Genomic DNA, 14,459 nt, shown 5'->3' with positions numbered 1-14,459 from the left:
CACCATGTTTAACTGTAGACACCATGCATCCTTCTCTGTACTCACCTTTGTGACGCCATAAAGTTTTGAAGCCGTCAGTTCCAAAAACATTTATCTTGGTCTCATCACTCCAGAGTAGAGTCCCAGTAGTGTTTTTTAGCATGGGTCTTGGCAAAATTCTATGCGTGCTTTTTGTGTATGGGCTTTAGGAGAGACTTTCTTTGTGGATGACACCCATGCATGTCATTCCTCTGCAGCGTACGCCGTATTCTGTCATGGGAAACAATCACCTCAGTTTGGCTTTTTACTTCTTTAGCCAACTGCAGTGAACTTGCCTGGGGATTTTCTTCAACCCTTCTAATCAGAAGACGCTCCTGTCCAACTGTTAACTTCCACAAATGGCCTAGATGTCTATGCGAGATGTTTGCAGTTCCATCTTTGTTAAAGGGGTTGTAAACCCTTATAGTTTTCACCTTGATGCATTCTATGAATTAAGGTGAAAAAAAACTTTTGTGCTGCAACAGCCCCACAGAGGGACACCCGTTTAATAAATAGACTCACCTGTAGTTGAATTCTCGTTAATTATGATTTTGCCATCTAAAATGTAGCTTTGTTCCAAAGACTTTCATTGGGGTGCATTCATTTTTGCAACATGGTCTTGAATGAATTTGTTAGGAAAAATAAAATTTTCTGTGTGCAAATTAAATCTTGGTTGCAATCAATGGCCCGCATTTGTGGAATCATTTTGTAGTAAAGTGTCCCATAGAAAATGTTGATACAATATACAAAAACTGCACTGGTCTATATATATATATATATATATATATATATATATATATATATATATATATATATATATATATATATATATATATATATATATATATATATATATATATATATATATATGATAGATGGAGAGATATACACATTTATTTTTTTACACACATAGATATATACAGATTATAGACTTAATCCTTTTGGGTGTAGAACGATTGAAACACTTTGCCAATAACCATTCACATTTTTCATTAAACATATTCATATATCAATGTAAAATGAAGAAGGTAACATTTCAGATTTCAGCTACAAACCTCTCTGGGTGGCTCCTGGAAACCATATCCCTGCTAGAGTTGGCCAGCTGATGGATGGTTTCAGCATAGTCATCAAGAGCCTGCTCCATCACTAGATGTTTCTTTAGCATAGCCTGAGCACCAATCTCATCCTACAGGAGTAAAAAAATAAAAAATAAAAAAATAAATAAATATTGGAGGCTAAATGCAACTGGCAGAGAAGAGATAGGCCCCATGCACACGAGACGCTGGTAAACGCGTGTTCAGAGACAGTTGGACAGCTTTTTCAACTGCCCCTGAACACATTCAATGTTATCCTATGTGTCCATGCCCACAGTCAGCGTTTTTCGGCAGTTGCGTTTATCCTCGTTTTTTCAGAAGCAAAAAAATGGGTTCAGACGCAAAAGTTTCCAAGTTTCAGACGCAAAACGCGGCAAAACGCAATTCCGGCGTTTGGACGCAATTTCGTTTATAGGCGTTTTTAAAGGTGACCTTTTTTTTACATTAGAAATCTCAAAAATGATGGCAAATGATGAAAAACCATTAAAAAAACATAAAAAAAACTAATTGCTTGCATTGCATTGTGGACAACCCACAACTTGTGGCAGGTGACGTGACAAGTGGACAATCCACAACTTGAGGCAAGTGGACAATCCACAACTTGAGGCAAGTGGACAATCCACAACTTGAGGCAAGTGGACAATCCACAACTTGAGGCAAGTGGACAATCCACAACTTGTGGCAGGTGTCGTGGCAAGTTGACACTCCACAACTTGTGGCAGGTGACGTGGCAAGGTGACGTGGCAAGTGGATATTTCACAACTTGTGGCCAGGTGACATGGTAAGTGGACAATCCACAACTTGTGGCAGGTGACGTGGCAAGTGGACAATCCACAACTTGTGGAAGGTGACATGGCAAGTGGACAATTCACAACTTGTGGCAGGTGACGTGGCCAGTGGACAATTCACAACTTGTGGCAGGTGACGTGGCAAGTGACACGCTAAATACAAGTACACTGCTGCTCTCTCAGCTGCTACTCACTCTGGTCTCACAAAATGGCTGAAATGGTTAAATACTGTTTTTTGAGCTTAAGGAGGGTCTTATGTTTCTTAACTAAACGCTTATCAACGCAAACTCGGTAAAACGCCGCGAAATTCACGGCAAAACGGGCATTTTTAAACTCTGTTTTTAGCCTTTAAAAACGTGCGTTTAGCAGAGTTTGCACCGCCGTGTGCATGGGGCAATAAATCACCGGTTGTGCTAAAAGCATACGCTCAGACAGGTTTATGTATTGCTCTGAAAAACTGTACTGAAGATTGAAAGAACAAACCTTGGCCTTTTCCTCAGACATCATGTGCAGCTCCTGTTCTCCCATCCAAGCTTCAGCCTCCGCCGCATCAGCATAAAACTGTTGTGCAGAATGGGACTCCTCTAGACGCCCATGCCGCTTTCCTGCTTCAGTGGTAAGCTCCTCCCATGTACTCCATAGCAAATCCAGTCTCTCGCCTATCTCCTGAGCATCTAGAGAACTGTTCTTCACTGTAGATTTCCCTCTTTCCAAGATATCATTGATTCGAGGTTGGTGTCCTTGAATTTCCTTTTGCAGTGTCTGTCAGAGGTGAGTGGAGAAAAAAAAAAGTCAGTTGACTGTTCCACAAGTAAGCCAACACCCAGCCGCCCTATAAAAATGTCAAAGGTAAAATGTAACCTCCATAGCAGTGGTAAGGCCTCATGCACACTGGACGTTCTAAAAACGCCAGTAGCTAAAGCTGTAGAATGAGTTTTGCAGCGTTTTTGCAATAGCATTTCAGGTTTGCATTTTTTTTTTTAGCTTTTGTGGGGGGGGGGGGGGCGGGGAGAAATAGCTTCCCACAAAAAAATGCTGATAAGGGCAGAATAGCTGTGCTTTTAAATTTTTATCAGTTAGAGTGTTTTTACAGCTGAAAAACTATTAAAAACACAATAGTTCTGGGGGGTTTTCTAGACCGAAAACGCCCCTGCCAAAAACGCTGATAAAAACCTGTGTGTGCATGGACACCTAGGATAACATGCTGGGGAGTTTACTGGCTGCAGAAAAAGCCTGAAGCCAAACACAGCAGCTGTAAAAACATCCAGTGTGCATGAGGCCCAAATTGTAAATTGTCAAAATTCATTTGATGGCAAACTGTGTTGGCAACCTTAGAGTCGGGAGACATTTAACAGTTGACATTCTAAGAGAAAAAAAAAAACACTATAGGACTTCTCAAGGTGCCAAATGTCCCAACATGCCTTGCCAGACAGTAGTTCGTAACAAATGCTCACACATCTAACTCCATGGCAGATTGTGCAGGTATCCGACTCTAATGCCGCGTACACACCATCACTTTATGTGATGGAAAAAAATGACGTTTTCAAAAACGTCACTTTAATTGACCATGTGTGGGGGAAAACGTCATTTTATGCCTTGTAAAAAACGACCAAAAAAAATTGAAGCATGCTTCAATTTTATGTGTCGTTTTTCAAAAGTGCACTTTTTACTTCACAGAAATTGACCGTGTGTAGCAAAAAACGTCGTTTTCTAAGACGTTTTTTCATCCACGCATGCCCAGAAGCTACTTATGAAGCGAGCTTCAATGGTAAAACGTGGTGGAACGTAACCTCACTTTGCAAGAACATTGTGAGAAAAACGATGGTGTGTAGGCAACTTCGTCTTTGAAAATTGTTTCAAAAACGTTTCAAAAACGTCATTTTTTACTTCACAGAAAGTGTCGTTTTTTTTCATCACATAAAGTGATGGTGTGTACGGGGCATAAGAGCCGGTTCACACAGGAGCAACACGACTTCCAGCACAACTTTGGGAGGCAACTTGGACACGACTTGAGTATGAAATATCAGGCAACTTACAAGGCAACTTCAAGTTGCCTCCAGGACAGGAGGCTTTCCAGTGGCCAATCAAACAACAATCAGCTCTGTGGGAGGGAGGGGTTTGCCTGAGAAATGTATGTTCTCTTCCTGTATTGTTGCTTCAGTTAAGACAGTGATCCGACTTCTGAGGCAACTCCCATTGAAATCAATGGGTACAAGTTGCCTAGAAGTTGGATTGAAGTAGTACAGGAACCTTTTATGAAGTCGGAGCGACTTCAGTAGTGTGTATTAAACCGGCTCCATTCACTTCCATTGATTTTCACAACCACGCGACTTGGGACGACACGGGGCAACTTCAAGTCAGATCCCAGGTCGCCCCTGTGTGAACCAGCTCTAAAAGCATTTGTTGAAAGTTATAACGTATGAGGTAAATATCCGTAGAAGAATTTAGGTGGCATATGGAAGATTTCCACGGTCAGAAAAACAAACCAAGAAAAATAGGATTTTTGTACTCACCGTAAAATCCATTTCTCTGAGTTCATGGACGGACACAGCAGCATTGACCTTAGGATTATGTACCTTTTCTATAGGAGAGACTATGCAGAAAAAACAGCACTTTTAGTGTTAAAAACACTTTTCAGTACAGCACCGCCCATGGGGATGTGTCCCCCGGGTACATCCCACTCTCTGGAAGCATCCAGCCTCAGTTCGTAGACAAGCAGTACAAACAAAAGAGGGGTGGGTGCTGTGTCCGTCCATGAACTCAGAGAAATGGATTTTACGGTGAGTACAAAAATCCTATTTTCTCTTTCGTTCATGGACGGACACAGCAGCATTGACCTTAGGACGTCCCCAAGCAGTGTCAAAAATTTTGAGGGGTGGGAAAAAAACACAGCAAACCAGGTTTCACCCCAAACAAACCAGAGTTCCTCAACGGAGGAACTTCAACCTTAAACTGCCGCCTGTAAAACCTTGCGGCCAAAGGAGGCATCCGAAGATGCACTCACATCCACCTTATAACATTTTGAGAAGGCGTGGATTGATGACCAGGTCGCCGCCTTACAAATCTGTAAGACAGACGCTTGGTAATGGAAAGCCCAAGAGGCACCAATCGCCCTGTTTGAATGCGCCGTGACCTGAAAGGGAGGTGCCCACCCCTTTAGGGCATAGGACTGGAGCACAACTTGTGTGATCCACCTAGAAATGGTGGTCGACGAGACCGCCAGACCTTTTTTAGGACCAGTCACCAACACAAACAGTGAGTCCGACCTCCGAAACTGAGCCGTAGCAGACAAGTACACCCGTAGGGCTCGAACCAAGTCCAAGGAATGTAAAGTGGTCTCCTTCGGGTTTTTCGGCTGAGGGCATAAGGATGGAAGAACAATGTCCTCATTAATGTGAAAGGCCGAAACAACCTTTCGAAGGAATGATGGCTGCGGTCGCAGCACCACCTTAATCTTATGGATGACTAAGTAGGGAGCCTTGCAAGACAAGGCCGCCAGTTCCGATACTCGTCTGACCGAGGTAATTGCTACCAGAAAAAACACCTTCTGAGACAGAGTCAACAAGGGGATCTTCTGAATGTCCTCAAACGGAGCTTCTTGAAGCGCCGAAAGAACTAAATTCAAGTCCCATGGAGGTAGCGGAGGACGCACAGGAGGGGCCACATGCTGGACCCCCTGCACAAACGTAGGCACTAGAGAGTGCGACGCCAAGGGTCGCTGAAAGTAGACAGCTAGAGCCGAGATCTGACTCTTCACCGTACTCAAGGCTAGAGCCTGATCCACTCCACGCTGTAAAAACAGCAAAATTCGGGACACCACGTATGTACGGGGGGTGCCATTTCATCTCTTCACACATAGCGATGTAGGCCTTCCACGTACGATGGTAAATCTTTCGCGAAGTAGACTTCCGTGCCCATAGCATGGTAGAAATCACCGGGCCCGACAGGCCTCGATCCTTCAACACCTGGCTCTCAACAGCCACGCGTTAAAGCCAGCGACTGTAAAGCAGGGTGAAAGATAGGACCTTGTGACAGCAGATCCTCTCTCAGGGGTAGATGCCAAGGAACGTCTGACACCAGCCGCACCAGGTCCGCGTACCAGGGACGGCGCGGCCAATCAGGGGCAATCAGGATTGTTGGTATCCCCTCGGCTTCCACCCTGCGTAGCAGGCGAGGAAGAAGCTGCAGGGGAGGGAAGGCGTATATTAGGCGGTAGTGACCCCAAGGCGCTACCAGCGCGTCTGACACGTCCACCCATGGGTCCCTCAATCTGGTCATAAATCGTGACACCTTCCGATTGAGACGGGACGCTAGAAGGTCCACGTCTGGAGTGCCCCATTTCTGGCACAGTCTGAAACACCTCCGGGTGTAGCGACCATTCCCATTAGTCTAGCTTTTGGCGACTTAGATAGTCGGCTTGCCAATTCAGCACCCCCGAAATGTACACCGCCGACAGAGCTGGAACGTAGCTTTCGGCCCACTGGAGGATGTGCGCGACTTCCGTCGCCGCCACCGAGCTTCGTGTGCCCCCTTGATGATTGATGTATGCCATGGCCGTGGCGTTGTCGGACTGGATTCTGACCGGTCGGCCTAGTAGGCCCAGAGACCACTTGAAGAGACACAACTTGATCGCTCGGAGCTCCAGTACATTGATCGGAAGACGGGACTCCTCCTGAGTCCAACGCCCCTGGGTTGACTGGACACCCCAGACACCCCCCCAGCCAAAGAGGCTGGCATCCGTTGTGATCACTGTCCAGTGACACGGCAGAAACGACTTTCCGTTCCTGAGTACCGGAGATGTCAGCCACCACACTAGGGAGGACTTGGTCAGTCGACTCACCCGAATCTGGTAATCCAGAGATGAAGGAAGCTTGTTCCATCGTGACAATCTCCTTCTGTAACACTTGAATGTGGAATTGGTGCATACGGGACTGCCTCGAAAGAGGCCACCATCAGACCCAGTACTCTCATGCAAAAGCGAAGCGACACCCATTTCTGGGTCACCAACCGCTGCACCGCAGAGTGCAGAGCCTGCAGCTATTTCTGCTGGGAGGAAAACTTTTGCCTCCGAAGAATCCAGGACCAACCCCAGATACTCCAGCTGCTGAGACGGTACTAGTACTGACTTCTGTATATTCAGTAGCCAACCGAATTCCCGAAGGGTCTGACAGGTGATAGACACATCCTCTTCTAACTCTGAGCTTGAGGAAGCTCTCAGAAGGTCGTCCAGGTATCCCACGATAGCGATCCCGCGCTGCCGCAGCAGGGCCAGAATCGGGGCGAGCACTGTGGTAAAAACCTGAGGTGCCGAGGCCAGGCCGAACGGGAGGGCCACAAATTGAAAGTGGCCCTCTCCGATCGCAAAACGCAGAAATCTCTGGTGTTTTGCACATATGGGGATATGCAGGTACGCGTTCTTGATGTCCAAGGACGCTAGGAAATTCCCCTGATGGAGCGCCGCTATTACTGAGTGTATCGACTCCATCCTGAACTTTTGTACTTTGACAAAGCAATTGAGGGCCTTGAGGTCCAGAACTGGACAGACCCCGTCCTTCTTGGGGATTACTAGCAGATTGGAGTAAAACCTCTGAAAGCGTTCCTGTGAGGGAACCGGCACAATCACTCCCCTGACCAGCAGATCCTGGACAGCCCCTGACAGATCCTTCAGGCGCCCCGGAGAAAAAAAATCTGTTTGGCGGACAAGAGAGAAATTCTATCTTGTACCCCAAGGACACTACTTCGCAAACCCAACGGTCGGAAAGAAGAGACCTCCACTGAGCCGCCGATTCGCGGAGCCGGCCCCCCACCCATGTTGTGGGCGGGGGCAAACCTTCAGGCGGAGGCAGGCTTGTTGGGCTTGCGGTACCAGGTGCGCTTTTGTCCGTCAGTGGACGACTTAGCACCCTGAGAACGTTTTCCTGTCGCACTTGGCGAGCAAAAAGACCGCTTGGGGGTAGTAAATGAGGGCCCTTGCCTACAGCGAGGCTCCTTTCCCTTCCCAGACTCTGGGAGCAGAGTGCTCTTACCGCCTGTGGCATCCTTTAGGAAGTCATCCAGGGAAGCCCCAAAAAGCCGTTCACCCTTAAAGGGTAAGTCCACCAGGGACTTCTTAGAGGACTGGTCCGCAGACCAACACTTCAGCCACACAAGGCGGCGTAGTACCACCGCGTAAGCGGAGGCCCTGGAAAGCAAGGGAAGTGTATCCATGGCTGACTCGCAGACAAATTTTAGACCTTGGACCAACTGGTCGGCCAGGTCAACGCAGGGTCTCAGAAGCACCCTGCGCCTCCAGCTCCTGCACCAGGGACTTAGCCCGTTCGGTAAGAGTCTGTGACACCAGAGCCCCGGCCAAAACCGGTCTCACTGCCGACCCCACCACTGTGAATAAAGAGCGGGCCACAGCCTCAGCTCTCCTGTCTGCGAGGTCCTTAAAGGCGGGAGCCCCTTCCACAGGCAACGTGGTAACTTTGTTCAGCCTGGACACAGGGGGGTCCACTGACGGAGGAGATACCCTTTTGGGGAGGATTTCCAAAAAAAGTGGGTAACGGACCGCAAAGTACTTTGGTACAGCAAAAGCTTTCTGCGGCCGATCCCATTCTTTGTATAACAAGTCGTCCAGATACGGAACACAAGGAAACACTTTTGCGGTGCGGGGTGGTTTGCGGAACCCAAAAGGGACAGGCATGTCTGATGCCTCCGCCAAATGCTCAAGTTTTAGAGTATCCCGCACCGCAGTGATAAGAGCTCCCACAAATTCCTTATCCTGCTTTGACCCTGAAGCAGAATCATCCTCACTGTCCGCGTGGGTTAAGTCTGCATCCTCTGACATGACGAAAGTGTGGTCAAAAGCAGAAGCAGCACCTGATTCTGTGTCAGACACATCCCCAGAAGCAGGCTCAGGGAGGGGGCGCTTTTTACCCCCCCTTCTGGCCACTAGCCGCTTCCATCCTGGCAACAAACGCCTCCAGGACTGCCGTCACAGCATCTAGCGAGGCCACAGGAGCAGGGGCACTAAGGGTTAAGTCTGGCATGAGTGGGGAAGACGCCTCACATGAGGGCCCTGGTGGTTCAGACTCCATGCTGTCCACCACAAAAAAATTTGGCCACCTTAGTAAAACAGACCCAAAAACAGGACCCACCGGTCACCCTTCAGGCTAAAATAGAGAGCAGGGACCCCCGGAGACTCACCACCCAGGACAGGCTGTACTGCTGAGCAGAGCCGATAGAGAGTGCTGCTGTGCCGTGTCGTTTCCCTCAGAGAGAAACCGCGGTGTGCGCGCCGTTATTTCAAGCACTAGAGGCCAAAGAATTTCCAAAATGGCCACCGACATGCAAAAAACAGCATGCGGGCTACAGTAAAATGGCCGCCGAATGCATAGAAATGCACACGTGCAGAAAACACAGTTTAACACACAGCCCAACACAGACAGAGCACCTCAGTAAAAAATAGCCCCAGTACAGTAACACACAGTACCCCCCAGCAGGACGGCCCCCCCCCCCCGGCAGTCGCAGAGCCCCCCCAGGTGGACCCCCACCTCACAGCCGCCACCCAGAAACAAGAAAGGAAGGAGAGGAAGTGAGAGAGGTAAGCAGGGCGGACCCTCAGTCGACCTCCCCAGGATTGCACCAGCAAGGGGACACTACTTACCCGTCCTGCGACCACCGGCTGGAGGCATTCCAGACAGAACCAACGTCCGCATGCGGCATGGCTGTCGGGCCGGCACACTGTGACCACAGCCATAGAGACCGGTCATATGTGCGCCCTGGAACATGTAGTTCACCGGCCGCCCCTGGAGCAACGGGGCATGTCGTGGACGGCCTAGTAAAAGACCGGCACACGCTCGATGGCCGAACATGGGACGACTACAAGGATTCAAAATCCAGCCTGTCACCCAGTCAGCAGTTGATAGAGATCCCAGGATCCAAAAAGCAGGAACAAAAAAAAAAATTAAGGCGAAAAAAAAAAAAAAAAAAAAAAAAAAAATTGCAAAAAACTCCAGAGCACAGGACTCCAGAAAAAGGCCAATCTCTCCTGACGCCAGGCAGATGAAAACTGAGGCTGAATGCTTCCAGAGAGTGGGATGAACCCGGGGGACACGCCCGCATGGGCGGTGCTGTACTGAAAAGTGTTTTTAACACTAAAAACCTATGTTAGACTTACCGGTAACGGTATTTCTACGAACCTTCCAGGGCGGCACCTGAGAGATGATGGCTCCTCCCCACAGGAAACACAATCACTTGACATTTTTCTATAAGTCCCCACCCTTCCCCTTGATCCTCAGTATGAATAAAAGTAATCCTGAACTGGTTCACAAGGGACATTATTCCGTATAGGTACTCACCACCTAGCGTTTAGCTTATCTTTTCCCTCCACATAGGGCGGGAAGTAGGCCTGCCATCCTGGAAGGTTCGTAGAAATACCGTTACCGGTAAGTCTAACGTAGGTTTTCTCCTATCACCTTCCAGGACGGCACCTGAGAGGATAATCGAGTAACCAACAGGCCTACTTTAGGGTGGGATCCTTGCCTGCAAGGTCTTTCTGCTAAATGTCAGAATCTGACTTTATTTCACCACCTCCACTCACTAGTGTGTGATGAAGGTAACCTAGCTGGATCCTGTAATTGACCTGCAGGTCTGCTCCACCTATGCCCTTGTCTCCTCTTTGGGTGCAAGGTCTAGGTGGCACACGCTCTTAAAGAAAATAATTCTGAGAGCCTGAGTATTTTTTAAGATAGAAAGGTTGGCTGTGCCAAAATTCTAGCCATCGTGGTCGATAATGTCTGCAACTGCTGCATAGGACCATCAAAAGTTTAATCAGAGATTTGTTCTGTGAAACAAGGAACTACTTTGATCAACCAAGGAAAAAAACATCTGGTTTTAAGCCACTAGCCTATTCAGGAGAGTGGTTTAGAAAGAAAAAAGGTCTGACGGACAATCCTTGTGGGTCCCCTTTTTGTTTGCCATAGTCATGGTGAAACAAAGAAATAAACTCACTCAAGGATACTAGATTAAGGGAAGCCTATTCCCTTGACTCAAATGACTGGACAGGTGTGTGACCAAGCAAGGCGTTTGGTGTGCTCCTGCACCTCCAAGGAGGGGTGGCTCCCCTCAGTCCACCTGCCCACCTCCATTCATCGGAATGCGTGTGACTCTATAGCGAGGACACTTATTGGACAGTGTCAGGACCACAGGATGCCTAGGCGTGGCCCATTCATGCGCCCGCCAATACGCATGGACAACTCCTGTCTCTGACGCACACTGCTAGACAGGTCAAAACGGCTGCTCTGCAAGCCGGTTGGCAAGTAGGTCTCATCCTGGTCATTCCCAACTTCTATCTTCCCATCTGAATGCTGACATGTCAGATGTGCAATTGTTCTATATACCCCAGGCTCCTTATAGCCCTGCGAGTCGATATATTAAACTACGCAGAAAGGAGCCTGTCACGAAGTTGCGAGTAACCACTGCATTTATCGGTATATAACAGAAAAGGACAAAGGTGTCAGGGAAAGAAAAACTTTTCACCGCCCCTCACGTATAACACGCAGACACATTTTACCCTATATTCCCAGGGTAAACACATGAGTGCCACACTCCAACAAAATACAGTATTCTGTAAATATCCAGTGTTTGAGGTCATGATCCACTCAAGCACCAAGGAGTGTTAAGTTAAGCAGACCCCTACCATAAGGGACCAATGCTATAGTAGGAGTAAAAGACGAATATTGGTTATTCCATCCAGTTCGTCCAAGGGGGTGACATGACGTGACATATACCGAGCTATAACCTATCGGATCGGGAGAACCAGTCAGAAAAAATTCTGATGCTGAATTTTTAAGCAAATGGCTCCAACCCGCGTAACTCATTTCTACCAAAAAAAATCATGATAGGTGATTCTATGACCTCCTTTCAGTGTCTATAACCCTTCTGGTTCAGGTCTAGGAATGTCTCTGGCATGCCTAAAAGTAAAGGCCTGTAATCAGAAATCCTGTTCCTTCCATGTAAAAGGAAAATAAGGTCTGAAATAAAGTGACCGAAATATCTCCAGATATACAGGTCATAAATCTTGTATTTCCGAAGGGCAGCAAGCTCAGGCTTAATAAGGAACACAAAACAGGAAGACCCCCAGCCTTCCACTGCTGTGTTTTCTGATTATACAGACACCTGTAGGATAGCGAAGACACAACCAACCTTAGGTGTGTATTTCTAATATGAATAAGATACCATATACCTAAGCCCAGAGAAAGGCCAGAAGCTCCAAATGTGAGCTTCTGATGCTACTAGGTTATAGGTCCTACATCCAACAGCGAGGCCACTAGCCCAATCTGGTTTTTCTGAGTAATTAAACGCAGAGGACCCGACACCTTCTACTGCTGCGTTTCACTATGTGCTGCGATCCCAAGGTAATAGGATTCAAGAAGGAGGACAAGAACAAACTTCGTGTTGTCTATTCCTGACTCTGACCGTAGTACGGTCTTCAACAGAAAATAATACTAGCCCTATAGTATATCTCTGATGACAATAAAAATGCGGTTGCATGGCCAGTATGACAACAAAAAAGGACATATGCGGCCTCAAACGTGTATTGCTGGTGTTATAACTACCATGCAGTCATAACTAGCAGAGAGTGGCATTAGCACACTTAGTACACCATAGGGTATAGGACAAGGGACAGAAATGTTACAGAACGTAACATTGTATATTACCAGCACCAACAGTCATATACCCGATAGAAACGGCACTAGCAAAAAAACTCAATGCTGTGCGTTTCTGGATAGTAATAGTATACCGTCATTGAACCCACAATACAAAGTTGTGCATTATTTTGATTAGAAAACTTGGACAGTTATATGACCAACAGAATGTTGCCGACAACTCAAAGTATTACTTAATGCAACCTTGTCGGGTCATCTAAACAACAGAAATGTCACTAGCAAAAAGGACCCTAAAGCAGTGCATATCTGAATTCATAAATATCATTACAATGTTATGCGTTTTTGATTAGCAAAATTGTATAGACATATAACCAGCAGAAAAGTTGCTATCAGTAACTCAACTTTGTGCGTTTCTGATAAGCAATCGGGTACGGACATGTAACTCCAGAAATTTTTACCAACAGTAATTCATGTGGTATGTTTCTGAATAACAATAGTGTGCGGTTATATAATAGAGGTGTCACTGACAAATCCATGTCATGCTTTTCTGATGAGCAATAGTATACAGTCATGTATCCGACAGAAATTTTTACCAACAGTAATTCAATGTGGTATGTTTCTGAACAATAGTGTGGCGGGCCGACAATTCAATGTTCTGTGTTTGATAAGGAACAGTGCACCGTTACCTAATCAATTTTAGGCATTTCTGGTGAGTCATAGGATATTTATATATATCAGAAATGACACAAGATAAAAAACTCCCCATGGTGTGCATCTCTGATGTGTGGACAGACCCAACAATCTGTCCTAGGTATATACCCGACTTCCAGATAATGATCCTTCCTCCCGGCGAAGGAGCATGGTAGTTCCAATAATGGAAATCCGAGGTGTGTGGACTATACCACAGTAGTGGTAGCTGCTATCCGACTATTGCATAGGTCTGAGTAGGTGTAGCTGGTCCACACACAGGTGGGAGCGAGTCCAAGCCTTTAAGGCCTTAACGAGCACAGACTCAGAAATCAATTAGGTCTCTCATGAAGAGGTGACCATAATCTTAGGCTGGAGGCAATCAGACACCTGTATGGCTGATTTTCATAGCTTTCGCACAGAGGTTTGCACCAGAGAAACTCCCAATTAAGGGTTGCAGGCTAGCATTTTATGCTTCTCACCACCGCCCCTAAATGGTTTGTTGCCTTAGCCAGTGTTTCTCAATTCCAGTCCTCAGGCCCCCCCAACAGGTCAGGTTTTCAGGATTTCCCTCAGATGAAAAGGCTGTGGTGATTACTAAGGCAGTGAAACTGATCAAATCACCTGTGCAAAATAATGGAAATCCTGAAAACCTGACCTGTTGGGGGGGGCCTGAGGACTGGAATTGAGAAACACTGCCTTAGCCACAAGAGGTTTGATCAACTCTTACACCCTGACAGATCTAGCAACAGTGTAAGGAAGAAGTGATAGGTTGGAACCTGGGGAGATGTTTGCAACAATAAGCAACCCAGCAAAGGTAAAATACACACTAAGATGCCCCCTTGCTGGGCTATCCTAAAAGTTTAGGCGGTAACTTTTTTGGGGCTAAACCTCTAACAGCACCATTGTGAGCTGTCTGTCAGACTCATGGCAGGGCTGGCTCTAATCCCTTTAGGAATAATGAAGTGAAACAACAACACCCTGGATTGAGCCTTGCTCAGCCCCCTTAAGAGATCATTCTAGGGATTTCTATAATCTCTTAGGAGGCCTGTCTTGCCTGCAGGAGTCTAACCAGACCTCTAGGGTGAGTCCTGTTCAGTTTGGCTTTCCATATCCTCTCTGTCCTCCTCAGCTTCCTCTACCTGGACTAGAGGGAATGACTGTGAGCGGGGGAAGGGCACTAGATTCATTCGGACGAGGCCTTCCTGGGAGGAATGTCT

At 47.0% G+C, this 14,459-nt stretch overlaps 1 protein-coding gene across 1 annotated transcript in view; it reads right to left on the bottom strand.

Annotated features, from left to right (window-relative positions):
- Positions 1-14,459, bottom strand: part of SPTBN2 (spectrin beta, non-erythrocytic 2) — a 904,339-nt gene that overhangs the window by 194,769 nt on the left and 695,111 nt on the right. Inside the window, 2 exon segments of the mRNA XM_040328797.1 lie at positions 1,074-1,204; positions 2,384-2,662. Of these exon segments, the coding sequence (XP_040184731.1) occupies positions 1,074-1,204; positions 2,384-2,662 (410 nt within the window).

This window comes from Rana temporaria, chromosome 11, assembly GCF_905171775.1.
Source record: "Rana temporaria chromosome 11, aRanTem1.1, whole genome shotgun sequence".
NCBI classification, from domain to species: Eukaryota; Metazoa; Chordata; class Amphibia; order Anura; family Ranidae; genus Rana; species Rana temporaria.
The sequence above is the reverse complement of the archived record's forward strand: the minus strand, read 5'-3'. Positions and strand labels throughout refer to the sequence as shown.